A 15,004-nucleotide genomic window follows, 5' to 3' on the forward strand; every position below is an offset into this window, starting at 1 on the left:
AGGAGTTACTGCATATAACATCTTGGCATTGCTTCGAAATAAAGTGCCGAGCTCCCCAGAGGACAAAAGGTGCAGTGGTATCCATTTTCTTTGCTAGCTCTTCGTTAGCGACAGAGTCCAATACGGACAGGGCAAGCAGTTGTTGGATTAAATATGTGAGAATATTACTCTCCGGATCATGACATGGGTGCAAAGTTTGTCGTCTTCCCGAGTGTTCTATCGGTATCGTTGTGTGTCCATTGATAACATCTCGTCCGATATAGACAGGAACTGTCGCAGTCCGGACACTTAAGGAAAAGGTTTACCCGAATTCAGCGTTAGTGGGAAGCCTGAGGAGAACAAAAGAGAGATAAAAAGGGCACGTAATTGCCAATATAAAAGAAAAATCGGCTCTGAAAATCCCAAGTTCGGGCTGTCATCAGTCTCAACATCCATATTTCTCATCATGGTGAAACGAAGCCAAATCGGAGATGATGCTGACGAGAGACACTACGTTAAGACGAAGACAGCTTTAAGATCAAGCTGAAGGCTTGATAAGTTTCAAGCTTGTGGCTGATATCAGATCATCGCGTTAGGAAGGTTTCGGTTGGAAAGGCGTCGAGAATCACCAAAAGTGATCGAAGGTGAAGGGGGGAGAAATCGGTGGTGTGTGCCTGGTTCGTGCCCGAGGGCGGGGTATCTCCAACAGCGGACGCTCCTCCACATTTCCACTTGGCGCCAATTCTTCAGGGAACTGAGGGCCTGGGATTCCCCAATTCAGGCAGGGGCATTTCTTGAGAGGTTGGAGGTTCTCATCACAACGAACACCTGCTTTTTGGACGTCTGTCAAAGTAAAAAGATGGATGAAAAATCAATTTCCCCATCGATGGTCTTATGTCAATGTGTCTTCGTGACTCTGTTGGAGTTAAATCCATGTTGCATAGTACTTCCTTGTTCCATTTCTGGTGATACGTTTTGGACGTTGAAACCCACCACTGCCGCTTCTTCCACTCATTCCACTTCACTCTTCTGCTCCCTCCTCTTTACTAAAAAAAGAAGCCCTTTCCATGAATGCTGGCACTCGCGCATAGTCGCAATGGATTCTTTCCGCGGCTGCTTAGTAATCAAAACGTTTCCAACCATGACACTCCCGTTGGATTCTCCGTCATGACCTTGTGCAATGAAGTTATATTACTATGAAGAAGATGTAAGCACTGCTAAGAGAAAGAATGAGAAACAATTATAAACCACGAAGGAGGAGAGCACCATACTTTGATCCCGGAATCAAGAAATTGCGATCTAGCTGTTTGGTTCAACGAAACCATAACATCGTTTGAAAGTCCAACATGTATGCGTGCACTTCACCAGTGTGAAAGCTCATGTTAGTCTGTCAATATCCTTCCAACATCATGCTAGGGAGCATGTTGAAAGATCTCCCCTCCCCGGCTGGGTCCAGACCCATCGGACACCAGGCCAAATGGGGGCTAGAACGATGAAGCTATTCGGTGATCCACGAGATCCTCGCGGCGCTCGCGCATCACCGATTGTGGAGGTTTCACGAACAGAAACCCCACTTCCCGTACCATCGGCCACGACCCGACAGCTCCGGAGAGACCCGCAATAAAAGTGACTGAAGCTCCCCCTCTCTTCACCAAGTGACAACCCACTCATAACAGCTCCTCAGCTTAACTTCACTTTCGACCCGACAGCTCGCCAACTTCATCTTCAATCTGAAAAGACGAAGAAGAAGAGGAAGAGGAAGCCGTTTACCCTGAATAAAATCCTACTCACAAACGGGGCTCTCCACCGCACCTCAAAAACATCACCACCATGGCGCCAGCCACAACCGCCCCAAAGGCCCCCCTCAAATCAACCCTCCCCCCGCTCCTCCTCGGCACCGCCACCTTCAACACGCAATACGTCCCCGACCCTCACTCGCTCCCCTACCGCTCCATCGTCGCGCGCGCCCTCTCCCTGGGCGTGCGCGGTTTCGACACCTCGCCTTACTACGGCCCCTCTGAGATTCTCCTCGGCGACGCCCTCCACACTCTCTTCACCTCCGAAACCAACCCGCTTCCGCGCGAGGACGTCTTCATCGTCACCAAAGCCGGCCGCATCGCCGGCGACGAATTCGACTACTCTCCCTCTTGGGTGCGCTACAGCATTTACCGGAGCTTGCAAAGGCTGCACACGGACTATCTCGATTTGGTGTACATGCATGACGTCGAGTTCGTGTCCCCTGCCGAAGTGCTGGGTGCGGTCCAGGAGTTGAGGCGGTTGCGGGATGAGGAAGGGTTGATAAGACATGTGGGGATCAGTGGGTTCCCCGTCAAGGTCCTGGCGGAGCTGGCGGAGATGGTTCTCAGGGAAACGGGAGAGCCGTTGGATGCGGTGTTGAGTTATGGGCATTTTACGGTGCAGAATCGGCTGTTGAGTGTTGAGGAGTACGTTTCTGATGATAAGAAGAGGGAGCAAAAGGAGGAGCAGGAGGAGGAGGAGGAAAGCAGTGTGTTGAAGAGGTTCAAGAAGGCGGGGGTCGAGGTCATTCTCAATGCGTCCATGTTGGGCATGGGGTTGTTGACGCAAAAGGGAATCCCGCCTAACCCGGAATCGAAGGAGAGCCCGTTGGTCAAGTGGCATCCGTCGCCGCCCGAGTTGAGGATTGCATGCAAGAAGCTGGGCGAGTTGGCGGCGGCTAAGGGCGAGAGGCTGGAGAGCGTGGCGATCCGTTGGGCGCTGGAGGAGTGGGCGAGGGTGGGCGCCGAGGCGGAGGTTGGTGTTGATGCTGAACCTGGGTCCCCGTTGAAGGTGGGCGCAACGGTGTGCGGTGTCTCATCCATTCCCGAGTTGGAGGAGACAGTCACCGAGTGGAATGACGTGTTGGAAGGATTGAAAAAGGTGGCGGCTGCTGGTGGAAAGGCAGACGGTCGCGTATATGGAACAGAGCGCCAGGAGAAGATCCTGAAGTTGGTGGAGGATGAGATGTGGCCAGCCTTGGGTAAATGGATTGACTTTGCCTGGGCCAGCCCAGGAGATGGCTATGTCAACACCAGGCGGCCCGAAGATAAGGGTAGGGTTCCCGATGATGGCGTAATAGCTGCGCATGAGGAGAGGATCAAGCACAAGAAGTAGGCGTTGTGTTTGGGTATATATATGGTGAAAAAAAAAGGGGGTAGGTGAGTGGCATGTCACCAATAGATGAGCTATAAGCTGGTTTCTCTCTCGCCCTCGAGTTTTCTTTAGACTAGATTCAGACGTAGTCACTGAAGCAATCCGTGGGATGCTATAGAACGCAAGAGAATACAGGATCTAAAAGTCCACATGCGACAGCGAGATGTATGCACAGTCAGTACGTAAACCCCATCTTTACCTTTATCACCTGTCCAAGGCCAAGGAATGTTGACATTAATCGCAGGCCTTCGAAGCTCTTGAATGATGCAAACATGAAATGCGCAAATGGGAGTTAGCCATGTGAGGCGCTTAAGCAACAAACGAACTGTGAAATCTGCGAAATTGGGCTTTCGACTGCACAGTGAAAAATGTCCTACTACGGATAGGGAACTAAGGGGCAATATGGGAAGAGTTCGGCGTCCTCTCGCGTTTTTATTCTTACAGCAAGGCTTGTCATTTATACATAGATACTACACAGGCAGACAACGCGTCAAACCTCTTGATGCTTGATCCTTCCATTATCCTTTACTTCCTACACATGCATCGAAACCTTTTACAAGAAATTAATACCGACACCGACCTGCAGTCCCTTTCTCGCTTCCTCGCCTCTCCTTACCACCAACGGCAAGCTGAAGTTCAACTCAAACCTCGCCACGGGGTGCGCATACACCAGACCAAAGCCAGCCGCGATGCTGGGCAAGCCGTTCGCCAACTCCGCCACCGCGCTCTTCATGCCACTCGCAACAGCGCCGGAATCCAGCGACACCGAACCCTCAGCTGTCTTCTTTCCCTGCAGCGCAACCAAACGGCCGCCGTTGGCGAAGAGCTGGAACCTTAAGGGGGAGGTAGGACCAGCCCTGGGAAGCGGCAGAAGCATGTTGACGGATCCAGCAGCGAAGACGTCACCGCCCACGGAGTCGGCGCCGTCGTGAGGGCCGAGGCCGCCCATGCTGAAACCGCGGACATCGGTGGGGCCGCCGAGCTGGAAGCGATCGTTGATGCGGCTAGGGGCAACGGAGGTGCTGGAGAGGGAGTAGCCCATGGGCAGAGGGTAGAGCAGACCAGCGCGGAAGCCGGCGCCGACGGAGACACCGGGAAGTGGGAGGGCCTGGGCGGCAGAGAGTTCGACTTCGGACTTGGCAAAGGAAACGTCGCCCTTCAGAGGACCCCAACCAGCAAGCTCAGCGGCGGTGCGCACAAGGTAGCCAGCCTGGGGGAGCATGGGATTATCACGGCGGTCACGGGTAAAGGTGTGGGTGATGGAGCTCTTGAGGGAATCACCGGCATCGGCGCGGACGGTGGGCGAGGCGGAGGCGGAGAGGCCAGTCAGCTGGCGCCAAACACCGGAGTAAGTAAGCGCGTGGTCATCGCCATTGTCGGTCGACCAAGCGAGGCGGAGGTTGCCACCGGTAAGGTGCTCGTCGTGCGAGGCCCAGGGCTTGTGAGTAGATGAGCGCAGAGCCTCCAGCGCAAGACGGATATCGGGGTTGCCGTTCACTGGGGTGGAGAAGACGGCGTTGTAAGCGGACCGAGTACGGGTGCCGGCAGCAGCGTTGACGGAAAGGGTCTCGGCACCGCCAAAGATGTTGCGCAGAACGGCATTGGTGTAAGCGGAGCCCTCAGCGTTGCCAAAATCAGTACCGGCCTTGAAGACGAGGCGGGATTGTTCCTTGACGCGGATGGAGACGTCGAGCTCGGTGCGGTCGGTGGGGGACTGGAACTGCTCTTGTTGCTGCTGGCGGGCATCCGAGATGAAGACACCAAAGCCATCCTCCTTGAAGATGCCTGTTGGGCGTAAAGCGTATGTTAGAGTGCGCTGACTTGTGGGAAATGTAGGATATTCGGTCGCTGTTCGGGTGGGAAGAGGAGATGGAGGAGGAGTGGGCGCGCACCGAAACGGGTAAGCTTCTGGGTGGCCGTGCTGATGCGAGCGAGGGCCTCGCCTAGGGTAGTCGTGGGGCTAGCGGTTTCCTCGACAACGGGCTTGAAGACGTGGTCGAGAAGGCCGCGGCGGGTGTTGTTGGCGCCATGGATCTCGATGGAGTTGACGGTAGCGGGGGTAAGCAGGTGGTCCTCGATCTGGGTTTGGGGGAGAGAGAGGTTAGCGGGACGATGACTGGCATTTGTATTCAGGGCTACCTCAGGATTGGATCCCATACGATGGGGTTCGGCACCTGGTAGGGTTGAGGCTCCTTGGGCTCGGTAACGACGGCAGCGGCCTTTTGGTGGACGATGGCAGCGGCCTTGTCGATCTTCGCGGTGGCAGCCTCGACCTGAAGATTCCAAGATTTGGATCAGGAATTGGCCACTCGAATTGGCGCAATTGAGACGGCCACGAGGGACAGCTTCTTACCGGATTGCCGGGGGCACTTGGAGAGGAGGCCATTGCAGCTTCTCGCCTGGGTTGGCGGGGTTCCCAATCACAGGTTGGCGACTTGTTGAGGTCGGGATGTTCTCAAGTCTTGCCAATATTTTGGTCCCGAACTGACTGCTGCAACCGTCGACCAGGTTCAAGACGGTCAATTCGGCTTCGGGTGCTATCGGGGGATCCATCAATTACCGTCGTCACTAACTACGTAACGGTGTGGCTAGTGCTGTTGGTGGACGGCCGAACGGCTTAAGGCTGCCCGTGTGGCTGACGTGCATTGAGATGAAAGCCGACGGCCGTGGAGATCTTTTCCGGGGCCCCCCTGCTTCGACAAAGAGAACCACAATTGCGGCAGACCCACTGTAACTGGACTAGACCCCGATTGGGTCCAGCGTCCAGTCCAGTTGTTGGTTTCACTTTTTTGGGAAATGGAGATTGGGGAGCGAGGTAGGTCGCTTGCCGTGTGTTCCCCCAACTCCACAATGAATGCCATACCCCGTGCCGTGCCACCACTGTCCGTCACTGCAACTGCTCTCACGGACATTCTGTCGCTAACCTTGACTGGCCCTCCTACCCACTACCAGTACTTTCCACCTTCCATCCTAGAGGTAGAACTGAACAGACCACCATCATCACATCCACATCCACATCCACATCCACCTAGTGTAATATCCAACTACTACCAACTGATCCATCCACTTCAAACTTAACGTACGACTGGACTCATCGCCATCGTCGCTCACCCGAGACTCGAATCACGTCGCTCCGCCGTCTCCAAAGTCGCAATAAATCCGACTCTCGATCGCTCGTTTTAAGGCACCCCCCTTGTCCCACGGCCGCCGATTCCTTCTTTGTGTTTTCATTCTTTGCCACACAGCCGCGGCCCAATACCATCTCGAGACATCGCCATCTGCGCAATTCACCATGGCTACACGTGCGGCACACAAGCGCGCAAGTCCACCGAATTCCATGGTCTTGCTTGAACATGGACTAATGTTTTCTTCTAGTTGACGCGCGAATACAAATCCATCACCGAGAACCCCCCGCCGTACATCACTGCCCACCCCTCCGAGTCCAATATCCTGGAGTAAGCATCTACCACTGCCAGCTTCGCTTACATGTGGCCAGCGGCTGACGTACAGTTCTCCAGATGGCATTACATCATCACAGGACCCGAGAACACTCCCTACCACGGCGGTCAATACTGGGGCACGCTCATCTTCCCGCCCAACTACCCCTTCGCTCCTCCTGCGATCCGTATGCACACTCCTTCCGGCCGCTTCACACCCTCGAGCCGACTATGTCTCTCCATCTCGGATTTCCACCCCAAATCCTTCAACCCTGCATGGGAAGTCTCGACGATCCTTATCGGCCTACTATCATTCATGACCTCCGAAGAGATGACGACGGGCTCCGTCTCGGCCACCGAAACAGAACGCAAGTTTCACGCCGCGCGCTCACGATGGTGGAACTCGACGGGCGGCGGCTCCCATCTCCGACCGAACGGCGCAGCCGGGAAAGGCAACGTCAAGGCTGGCGATGGGGGCGCCAAGTTCAGGTCGGAGTGGCCCGAGGTGGACGCCGAGAACTGGAGGTGGATCAAGGAAAACAACATTGACCCAGCGACGGGGAACAGGCCGGAGCCGGTGAACGCGTCGTCATGCGGACCTCAGCTAGGTATCGCTGGCAGCAGCGGTGGTCAGGCTCACGCTGTTGTGGACGTGGTTATGCAGCAAAGAGATGCGGGTCAGGGGTGGATGTCGAGGCATAAGTGGCTGCTGGCGGGATCCTTTTTCTTCTTTTACGTATTGATGGTGAGGATCTTTGGCGAGGCTTGAGGGATGAGAAATCCTGGGGGGAGGGGGGACTAGCAAGCAGAAGGAACGATCACTATCAGCGAAGGATACCCTGCATTATCCGACAATACCACCGAACATCCGAAACGAACTTCAAGTCGCGGCCGTCAGTCAGTGGATTGTTGGAGATCACGACGTCCAATTATTCCCATATGGAATACAGTTTTCTTCTTTCATATATACACACAAGCATCGGCGTTTCGGGAGAAGGGGGGGCAGTGCAGGCCGTGGACAGGATCGTTAGCGTACGTGATTACATCACGGGCATCATCAGCGTTGGACATACAGGCAGGCTAGGCGAGAAGAAAGAGACCACAACGTAACTGCAATTTCCAACAATACCAAAACCAAGACCAAGCCCAAGAGCAAAAGTGACAGGGTTCCCGGAGCAAAAAAAAAAAAAAGTACCGGAGTTGGACTGGAGAACTGGAGCATGGGCGCAGTTCATCACGTGTGTGACTTGAGCAGAACGAGAGGATTGAATGAATGGATTGTCCAAAAAGACCGATGAGTGATGTATCACATCGGACATACTTAGTCGGGGGAATTGGACACGTCGTTCCTTCATCAAGTGTCTCAGCTTCCTCAACCTATCTTATCTCACACAGATATCCTCCCAATCAACAATCATACCTACCTAATTACATGAATTTGAGCGATAATAGTACACCAACTAATCAAGCGAAGAAGTCGACATCTCGCTCTCTCTCATCTCTCTCTATCCCAAAATCTCTCGAAATTGCGTGAATGGAGCAGGGCATCTTTTTCTTTATCCAAAGTTCACACGCGCACGTGTCCAAGATCTTTAGCCATTTTAGCTATAGCAAACAGACATCATGATTTTCCCCAGAAAAAAGAAAGAATTGATAGGTATTCATATTCATATGATTCTATTCTGTTCATCAACAGTGCTCAAAAAAAAAAAAAAAAATCCAAAAAAAAAAAATCAATCATCCGCCCCCCCTCCAACAAAAGTTCAGTTTCCCGTCCCCGCCCGCCCCGGCATCGATGCGCCTTTCTTTTCTTTTTTTTTCCAACAACAACATCATCTCCATCTCCATCTCTCTATAAAAAAAAAAAAACATTACATGTCATCTGCAACAAAATTGTCGTCGACTTGGTAAGTAACACAAGTCTTGTAGAAGAAGAAGAAGAAGAAGAAAAAGATGAATTGGTTTGCATATCGCTTGAGCCTTCTTGATATCCAAAAAGAATAAAGGACATAAAATCGCCGCTGAGAAATGCTAAGTAGGTAGTGCTAAGTGGGTTAGGTAGGTAGGTAAAAAAAAACCAATTGTATGGAACCGCGGAGGGTATGTCCAAAAGAAGAAGAAAGAGAAAAAAAAATGAAAAGAGGAAAAAAAAAATTTGTGAGGTCGAGAAAGGGGGGGGATGTTTAGATGTATACCTAGGTAGTGTAGGTAGTACCATAAGGTGTAGTAGAGATGAGATGTGTGTGAAAAATTCGGAACACCGTAAAATCAATGCAATGCATGACCATCAACTTCAAAAAATCCCATTGCAAAACGAGATTCGCTCTCTCCTCGCTATTCTCTCTCTTCTTCGACGCGTGAATTAACCAATCCAATCCTCAATCGTCTCCTCGTAAGTGGCGGTGTAAATATATGGGGGGTAGTCTATAAAAGTATGTTGTATGTGCCTCATTTTAGATGCTTTTTTTGTTATTTCTTGGTGTTTTGGGATTTGGCGAAAGAGAGTTTACTCCTTCTTTTGCTTCTTGAGGAAGCCAAAAATGCCGTTCTTCTTGGGGACGCGGACAAGCCAGTAGACTGCGAGGGCGGCGAGGATGTTGAAGGCGATGTAGGCAAAGAGGATGCTATTGTTGAGGAGTATATTAGTAACCGTTGTTCAAGACGTGACGAGGGGAAAGGAGAGAGCGGGGAAAAAAAGAATACATACCCAAAGTTGCGCCATCTATCGGCATAGTCGGACGACACGCTAGCAAGGAACATGTTGGTCTTGTCAATGGGGCAGAAGCTGCACTCGTCCGTGGCGTCCGGGTTGAGGAGGTAACCACCAGCGGCCTTGATGTAGTCGGACATGTACTCCCCGCAAGTGCCGTTGAGGGGGTTGAACTTGAGGAACTCGACATCCGAGCAATGCACGTCCGTGTTCGCCACGCCGACCGACAACATGGCGCTGACCAGGTACGTGAAGGGGCTGACGCGGTACATGAAGATCCAGAAGCCGGGCATGGCCTCGGGGCTGGCGAGGACACCGCAGAAGATCAGGCAGAGGGAGAAAAGCAGCTGGGCAATGTTACCACCGGCCTCGGCGGTCTCGAAACCGGCAATCATAAAGTCAGTGAAGGTCGAGGTGAACCACATGAAGGCGAGGAGGAGCAGGAACATCAGACCGCCACGCTCAGTGACTTGGCCCATGGGCTCGGCGTTACGGTACAGGCCGACGGGGTAGTACCAGCAGAAGTACATAATGGCACCCATGAGCGCGTTCCACGGAAGCTCGACGATGATCTGGGAGAGCATGAAAACCTTCCAGCCGTAGACCTTGGAGGGGCGCTCACGGACCTCGTAAAGCGAACGCTGGACAACGAAGTGAGGCATGGTCTGCTGGACGAGCTGGCCGAAGATGGTGAGCAGGTTGAAAATGGCGAACATCTGGTTCTGGAGACCCTGGATAGTGTTGGGGGCGTTGTAGAAGACGAAACCGATGAACAAGGCGACGGAAATGCAGAGGGCGGTCTTAGAGTAGATGTACGACGGTGTACGCCAGTATTGCTGGAAGACACGGTAGGTGACCTCTCTGAGCTGCTCGAAGAAGGGAGCGGCGAATTCGCGGTAGCCGCCAGCGTCACCATCCATTTCCAAAGCGTCCGCGTGGTTCGAGTTGTTCTTCAGACGTTGCAACTCCTCCTGGACAGCTTGGTACTCGGGGCTGGATCGCCAAGCATCGTGCCAGTCAATCTCGGAGTGAGTTCCAGGAGCAGCACCGATTACCTCGAGCATCCACTCGGCGGGGTTGGCATCAGGAGGGCACTTGACACCGCTCTGGCGTTCGAAGTAAGAAGCCATGGTCTTGGAGTTCTTGCCAATGTCACCAAAGTAAACGGTCCTACCACCCTTGGCCAAGAAGAGCAGACGATCGAAGCGCTGGAAAAGCATGGCCGAGGGCTGGTGGATAGTGCATAGAATAGCCTGGCCGCTCTTGGTCAGCTTCTCGAGAAGGTCCAGAATAGCCCACGAAGTCTGAGAGTCAAGACCGGAAGTAGGCTCGTCAACGAAGAGAAGAAGAGGAGGCTTGGCAGCAAGTTCGACACCGATAGTAAGACGCTTTCTCTGCTCGACGTTCAAGCCTTCACCAGGGACACCAATGATAGCGTCGGCGTACTCCTCCATATCGAGGAGCTTAATAACCTCATCGACATAAGCGAGCTTCTCGGCGCGGGGAACGTGGGCGGGTTGGCGGAGGAGGGCACTGAAGTTCAAGGCCTCACGGACGGTAGTGGTTTCGAGGTGGAGATCCTGCTGTTGAACGTAACCGGTCTTGCGCTGGAAAGAAGTATCGCGAGGCTTGCCGTCAACCAACATCTCACCAGTGATCACACCGACGTTGATACGGTCAGCCAAACAGTCGAGCAACGTGGTCTTTCCGGCTCCGGAGACACCCATGAGAGCGGTCAGAGTACCAGGCTTAACCCAGCCATCAACGTTGTTGAGAATCTGACGAATTTCCTTCTTGATGGGAACATGGTAGGAGACGTTGTTCCAGTGGAAGACGCTAGTCTGGGCCTGTAAGAAACCAGCCTCCTTGTCGGAAGTGTTGCCATCGCTGACGTGGCCCTTGCCGGCAACCTGAACGCCACCAGACTCGGCATCGCCCTTGTTCTCCTTGAAGGAAGCGGGCTTGTAGCCCCTGCGGAAGACAAGAACCTCACCCTTGCTCTTCTTGGCCGATACAGCCTCGGCAGCAACGATGTAGGTGAAAAGGAAGAAGCAGATGAAGGCGATGATGATGCCAAAGTTGCGCCACCTGTGGCTGTTGACGTAGTTGAAGCTCTCACGGAGGTAGTCGTCTCCAAGGACGTAGTCCTGGCCCGCGACAGAACCAACGGCTGAGCAGACGCGGTTCAAGTTACCGACGTTGGCGTACGTGGGAATACTAGGGCTAGGAACATAGGCTTCACACTGAAACTTGCGTCCGACGAACTCATTTAGCATCAACGACTCGAAGGCATATGCGATGGGATCGATGTAGTTGATCCAGCGGCACCAGCCAAGCATGTAAGTGGTGGGAATGGCGAAACCGGTGAAGATAACGAGCGCAAGGATGATGATGGCAGCGGGCACCATGGCCTGAGACAGCGTACGCGAGGAACTGGCGATGGTACGGAAGATCATCGACATGACGAGTACAGTGACGAAGGACACGAGCAGGAAGAAGAAGAACGGCCCCGGTTCTCGGCGCAAATTCGTCATGAAGTACAGCGTGACGTTGAAGACGATGGAGTTGGCGAGCTTGTAGGGCATATCGACGAGCATAGAAGCGACAGCTTCAGCGGACGGGTGGTACAGAGCATAACGAGCGTGCTTCTCCACAATCGGACGTTGAGCGTAGAGGGTCAGAATTTCGAGGGCCGACGAGAAAGCGTTCATAAGAATGGCGAAGAAGAGAAGAGCGCCGCGCCGGTAGAAGCTGTCCGTGTTGGGTTGCAAGTTATAGAAGACACTGGAGATGATGAGAGCCATGATGAAATTACCAATAAGAGAACCCATTGTGATACTAGGATCTCCTACCAGGCGTCGCCATCCTCGCCACAAGCACAACTGAACCTGTTGGATGTAGGAGAGTGTGAAGGGAGACTTGGCGCGCTGACCCTTGGCCTGCTGAGCCTTCTTGGAGGCGCGGAAAGCCTCAGCATCGGGTCCGTTGATGGGATGCTCCTTCTTGTACTCTTCAATCTCAGCCTGGAGAGACTTGTACTCGGCACTATTCTTCCAGGCAGCAGCAAACTCGTCGGGTGTGCGAGGAGCCTTGCCCTCAAAGCCGGGGCGGACGATACGCTCTGTGGGGCTGGTCATGGAGGTCAGGAAGTCGGGAGTGGTCTGGCGAGCAGGGCATTCGAAACCCAGGTTGACGAAGTACTGCTTGGCCTCGTCGGCACGGCCGAAGAAGATCTGGCGACCCTCATACAAGACAGCAGCCTTGTCGAAGAGGTCGTAGGCGCTTTGAGGGGCTTGGTAGATGGACACGCAGGCAGTGCTTCCGAAGAGCTCAGTCTGCAGTCTGAGGGTCTTGACGAACTCGATGGCATTGGCGCTGTCGAGACCTCTGGTGCTGTTATCCCAGCACTGAAGGGGAGCACCAGAGAGCGCGGCCTCGGCAATGGAGACACGCTTTCTCTCACCACCCGAAACACCACGGATATACTCGTTACCGACACGAGTGTTGATGGTGTGGCTGATGCCGAACATGGCCATGACGACATCTCGGAGATGGTTGGAAAAGTCGGTCTTGGTGACGCCATCGGGGATGTGACGAGGAGCACGAGCGCGAGCCGCAAAGGTCAACGTCTCACCCACCGTCAACTGGGGGAAATGGGTATCGACTTCGGCGGAGTAGATGGCCTCACCACGGTGATGTGTGTGGATCTCCTTGGCGGTCATACCTAAGTAGACGTCGTGTTAGCGAGACCAACTCGACACACAAAACAAAAAGAGATTAAATTTTTCGGCACCACATACCTTGATAGTTGAAGTAGGACTGGTCGTCGATGAAGATGCCGTCGTGCTCGCCGGCAATAGTCTTGAGGAAGGTTGTGCAGCCGGAACCAGGGGGGCCCAAAACAACCAACATCTCACCCTTGCGCACAACACCGTCAAAGTCACGGAGAATGTCGATGCGGCGCTGTCGCCCCATACCAATGAGGTTGCGGACCTGGCTGAAGATTTCGAGGCCAACATTGAGAACATCCTTTTGGTAATCCGTGGCAGAGCCGAAACCGAAAACGTTCAAATTCTGGAAAGCGACACCGGTGGTACGGAACTGAAGGCCATCGCCACTGATCTGCTCAACGAGGGCCTTGGCCCAAGCACGAGAATTGAAGTTGGGACCATTGGGGTTGAGTGGTGAGTTCTCGTCGTCGACCTGGAAGACAGTTTTTCCCTCGGGAACGGCAGCGTGGGACTGCGAGGTGTATTTTCGTGCCAGGGCGAGGACTTGGCTTGCGCGGCGGTTTTCCTCGATACGGTCCTCGTCCTCCTCGCAGGTGCTGTCGCTGTCGTTGGCATGCTGGGCGTCCTTCTCCTTCTCAGACCGAGCGGTGCTTCCGTCGACATCGGTCATGGATGTGGCCCGTGTTCCTGTCATCTGGTCGTTATGAGAGTGTGAAGAGCCCGGCTCGGGATGAGTGGGATCGGAAGGGTTGGCGGCGACGGTTTCCTCCTCCAAGTCGTGTGTCTGCCTGCGCCCAAGAGGTGCTCCAGAAGTCCGGGCTGTGTGGTCATAGTTCCCGAAGGAACCAGTGCCCACCATGAAGGACATGGTGGTGATTTCTTTTTTGTCCAGAGGACTTGTTCCAATTACAATACGGTTATGTATTAAGTCGACGATGAGATGATATTGACTTCTGCCCTATACCCCGAAGATATTGGTGTAAGTGTCGGTCCGTGCCTTGTGTTTAGTTGGACCCTGAGTCCCTGACAATGTCGGGTATGTCGAGGTTGGCTGGGGTGGTGTGGGGGAGTTCGTCCGAAAAAAAAGTTGGGACTGAACGGAAAGAGGACTTACAAGGCAGAGGGGGCGGTCCAGAAATTATATGTATGCAAACAAGAAGATTCACAATTGTCCACTAAACCAGAAAGAGGGAGAGAAGGAGGAAGTGGAGGAATTGATAGTGGTGTAGCACCCCGGACTGTTCTCTATTGCCGTATAAGTAGCGATAGAGCCGTGGGTACGTACCTCACTCCGTATAAATCGGACGAACCTTTGGACCGGGAGACCTGGAGCGGATGGAAGGGAGGATCTGCTGGCAAAAAAAAGAAGAGGTCGAGATCTAGCAGGTCCAGAGATCAGAGGCAACACGTCAGAATGTCGCCGGACCGCGGGACTATACATAAGAGACGACCAGAGATGGAATGCGAAGAACCCGGGCCTTTGGGAATCTAAAGGGGAGACGGACGGGGTCCTCGCAGGCTCCGAAGGCTCTGAGAGAGTGGAGCCGTCTACTACTCTTTGTTGGAGGGCCTTCCCCGTTCCTGGAGTCTTGGGTACCTCGTCTCGAGCGTCACATTGCAACGAATTGTACGTACCAGGTACATCTGCTCTGTACCTACCTCTTTTTCGTTTCGGGATTTGGGCTTCTCGACATCTGGAGAAGTGGACGAAAATGGCAGCGACCCCGTTAAGCCCGTCCGCTCCCGTCCTCCTCCCGTCAATCAGAGAGCCCCGTATACGAGGATACTAGGGAGAGTAGCCAATGGATATTTACCCTTCTCGTTCGTCATTCTGGGCTAACAGAGGGCCATGATTGCAAGTGAGCCGCCTGCACAAATGGTGTCGCGAGCAGTAGCAAAGGCAGCCCGCTCAAGTTGCCATGTGGAGTGTGCCCTGAGGACCACACTACCTACAGAGCTACACTAGAATTACTGCA

The 15,004-nt window shown here is 53.6% G+C and overlaps 4 protein-coding genes across 6 annotated transcripts; 2 read left to right on the top strand and 2 right to left on the bottom strand.

Moving 5' to 3' along the window:
• The first annotated feature begins 1,565 nt into the window (after positions 1 to 1,565).
• Positions 1,566 to 3,650, top strand: NCU05594 (L-galactose dehydrogenase). The gene is made up of 2 exons (XM_955463.3): positions 1,566 to 3,328; positions 3,395 to 3,650. The coding sequence occupies exon 1, from the start codon at positions 1,810 to 1,812 to the stop codon at positions 3,109 to 3,111; it is 1,302 nt and encodes a 433-aa protein (XP_960556.1). The 5' UTR covers positions 1,566 to 1,809; the 3' UTR covers positions 3,112 to 3,328; positions 3,395 to 3,650.
• Positions 3,545 to 5,690, bottom strand: tob55 (topogenesis of mitochondrial outer membrane beta barrel proteins 55). Of its 3 annotated transcripts, none has more exons than XM_011396670.1 (4): positions 5,504 to 5,690; positions 5,310 to 5,423; positions 5,043 to 5,229; positions 3,545 to 4,935 (listed from the first exon to the last, which is right to left on the bottom strand). In XM_011396670.1, the coding sequence occupies exons 1-4, from the start codon at positions 5,534 to 5,536 to the stop codon at positions 3,704 to 3,706; spliced, it is 1,566 nt and encodes a 521-aa protein (XP_011394972.1). In that variant the 5' UTR covers positions 5,537 to 5,690; the 3' UTR covers positions 3,545 to 3,703. The 3 variants fall into 3 exon arrangements, with proteins under 3 accessions (XP_011394972.1, XP_011394974.1, XP_011394973.1); XM_011396671.1 differs by having other exon boundaries at positions 3,553 to 4,935; positions 5,325 to 5,423; positions 5,504 to 5,617; XM_011396672.1 differs by lacking the exon at positions 5,310 to 5,423.
• Positions 5,691 to 6,032: 342 nt separating this feature from the next.
• On the top strand, positions 6,033 to 8,128 carry NCU05592 (ubiquitin-conjugating enzyme). Its single transcript, XM_955461.3, has 3 exons — positions 6,033 to 6,469; positions 6,526 to 6,605; positions 6,669 to 8,128. Exons 1-3 carry the CDS (start codon positions 6,443 to 6,445, stop codon positions 7,354 to 7,356), a joined length of 795 nt encoding a protein of 264 aa, XP_960554.3. The 5' UTR covers positions 6,033 to 6,442; the 3' UTR covers positions 7,357 to 8,128.
• Positions 8,129 to 8,135: 7 nt separating this feature from the next.
• NCU05591 (ABC transporter CDR4) lies at positions 8,136 to 14,298 on the bottom strand. Its single transcript, XM_955460.2, has 4 exons — positions 14,143 to 14,298; positions 13,098 to 13,986; positions 9,295 to 13,021; positions 8,136 to 9,211 (listed from the first exon to the last, which is right to left on the bottom strand). The coding sequence occupies exons 2-4, from the start codon at positions 13,894 to 13,896 to the stop codon at positions 9,094 to 9,096; spliced, it is 4,644 nt and encodes a 1,547-aa protein (XP_960553.1). The 5' UTR covers positions 13,897 to 13,986; positions 14,143 to 14,298; the 3' UTR covers positions 8,136 to 9,093.
• Positions 14,299 to 15,004: the final 706 nt, after the last annotated feature.

The sequence above is a fragment of the Neurospora crassa genome, linkage group VI (genome assembly GCF_000182925.2).
Source record: "Neurospora crassa OR74A linkage group VI, whole genome shotgun sequence".
NCBI lineage: Eukaryota > Fungi > Ascomycota > Sordariomycetes > Sordariales > Sordariaceae > Neurospora > Neurospora crassa.

Bases quoted from the DNA above. Each gene is read 5' to 3' on its own strand.
- NCU05592 (XM_955461.3), top strand. From the start codon at position 6,443: ATGGCTACACGTGCGGCACACAAGCGC. The intron at 6,470-6,525 runs GCAAGTCCACCG...GTTTTCTTCTAG, and splicing joins CACGTGCGGCACACAAGCGC to TTGACGCGCGAATACAAATC. The intron at 6,606-6,668 runs GTAAGCATCTAC...ACAGTTCTCCAG, and splicing joins TCCGAGTCCAATATCCTGGA to ATGGCATTACATCATCACAG.
- NCU05594 (XM_955463.3), top strand. From the start codon at position 1,810: ATGGCGCCAGCCACAACCGCCCCAAAGGCCCCCCTCAAATCAACCCTC.
- tob55 (XM_011396670.1), bottom strand. From the start codon at position 5,536: ATGGCCTCCTCTCCAAGTGCCCCCGGCAATCCG. The intron at 5,424-5,503 runs GTAAGAAGCTGT...TGGAATCTTCAG, and splicing joins CAAGTGCCCCCGGCAATCCG to GTCGAGGCTGCCACCGCGAA. The intron at 4,936-5,042 runs GTGCGCGCCCAC...TACGCCCAACAG, and splicing joins CCAGAAGCTTACCCGTTTCG to GCATCTTCAAGGAGGATGGC.
- NCU05591 (XM_955460.2), bottom strand. From the start codon at position 13,896: ATGTCCTTCATGGTGGGCACTGGTTCCTTCGGGAACTATGACCACACA. The intron at 13,022-13,097 runs GTATGTGGTGCC...ACGTCTACTTAG, and splicing joins GTCCTACTTCAACTATCAAG to GTATGACCGCCAAGGAGATC. The intron at 9,212-9,294 runs GTATGTATTCTT...CCTCAACAATAG, and splicing joins GATAGATGGCGCAACTTTGG to CATCCTCTTTGCCTACATCG.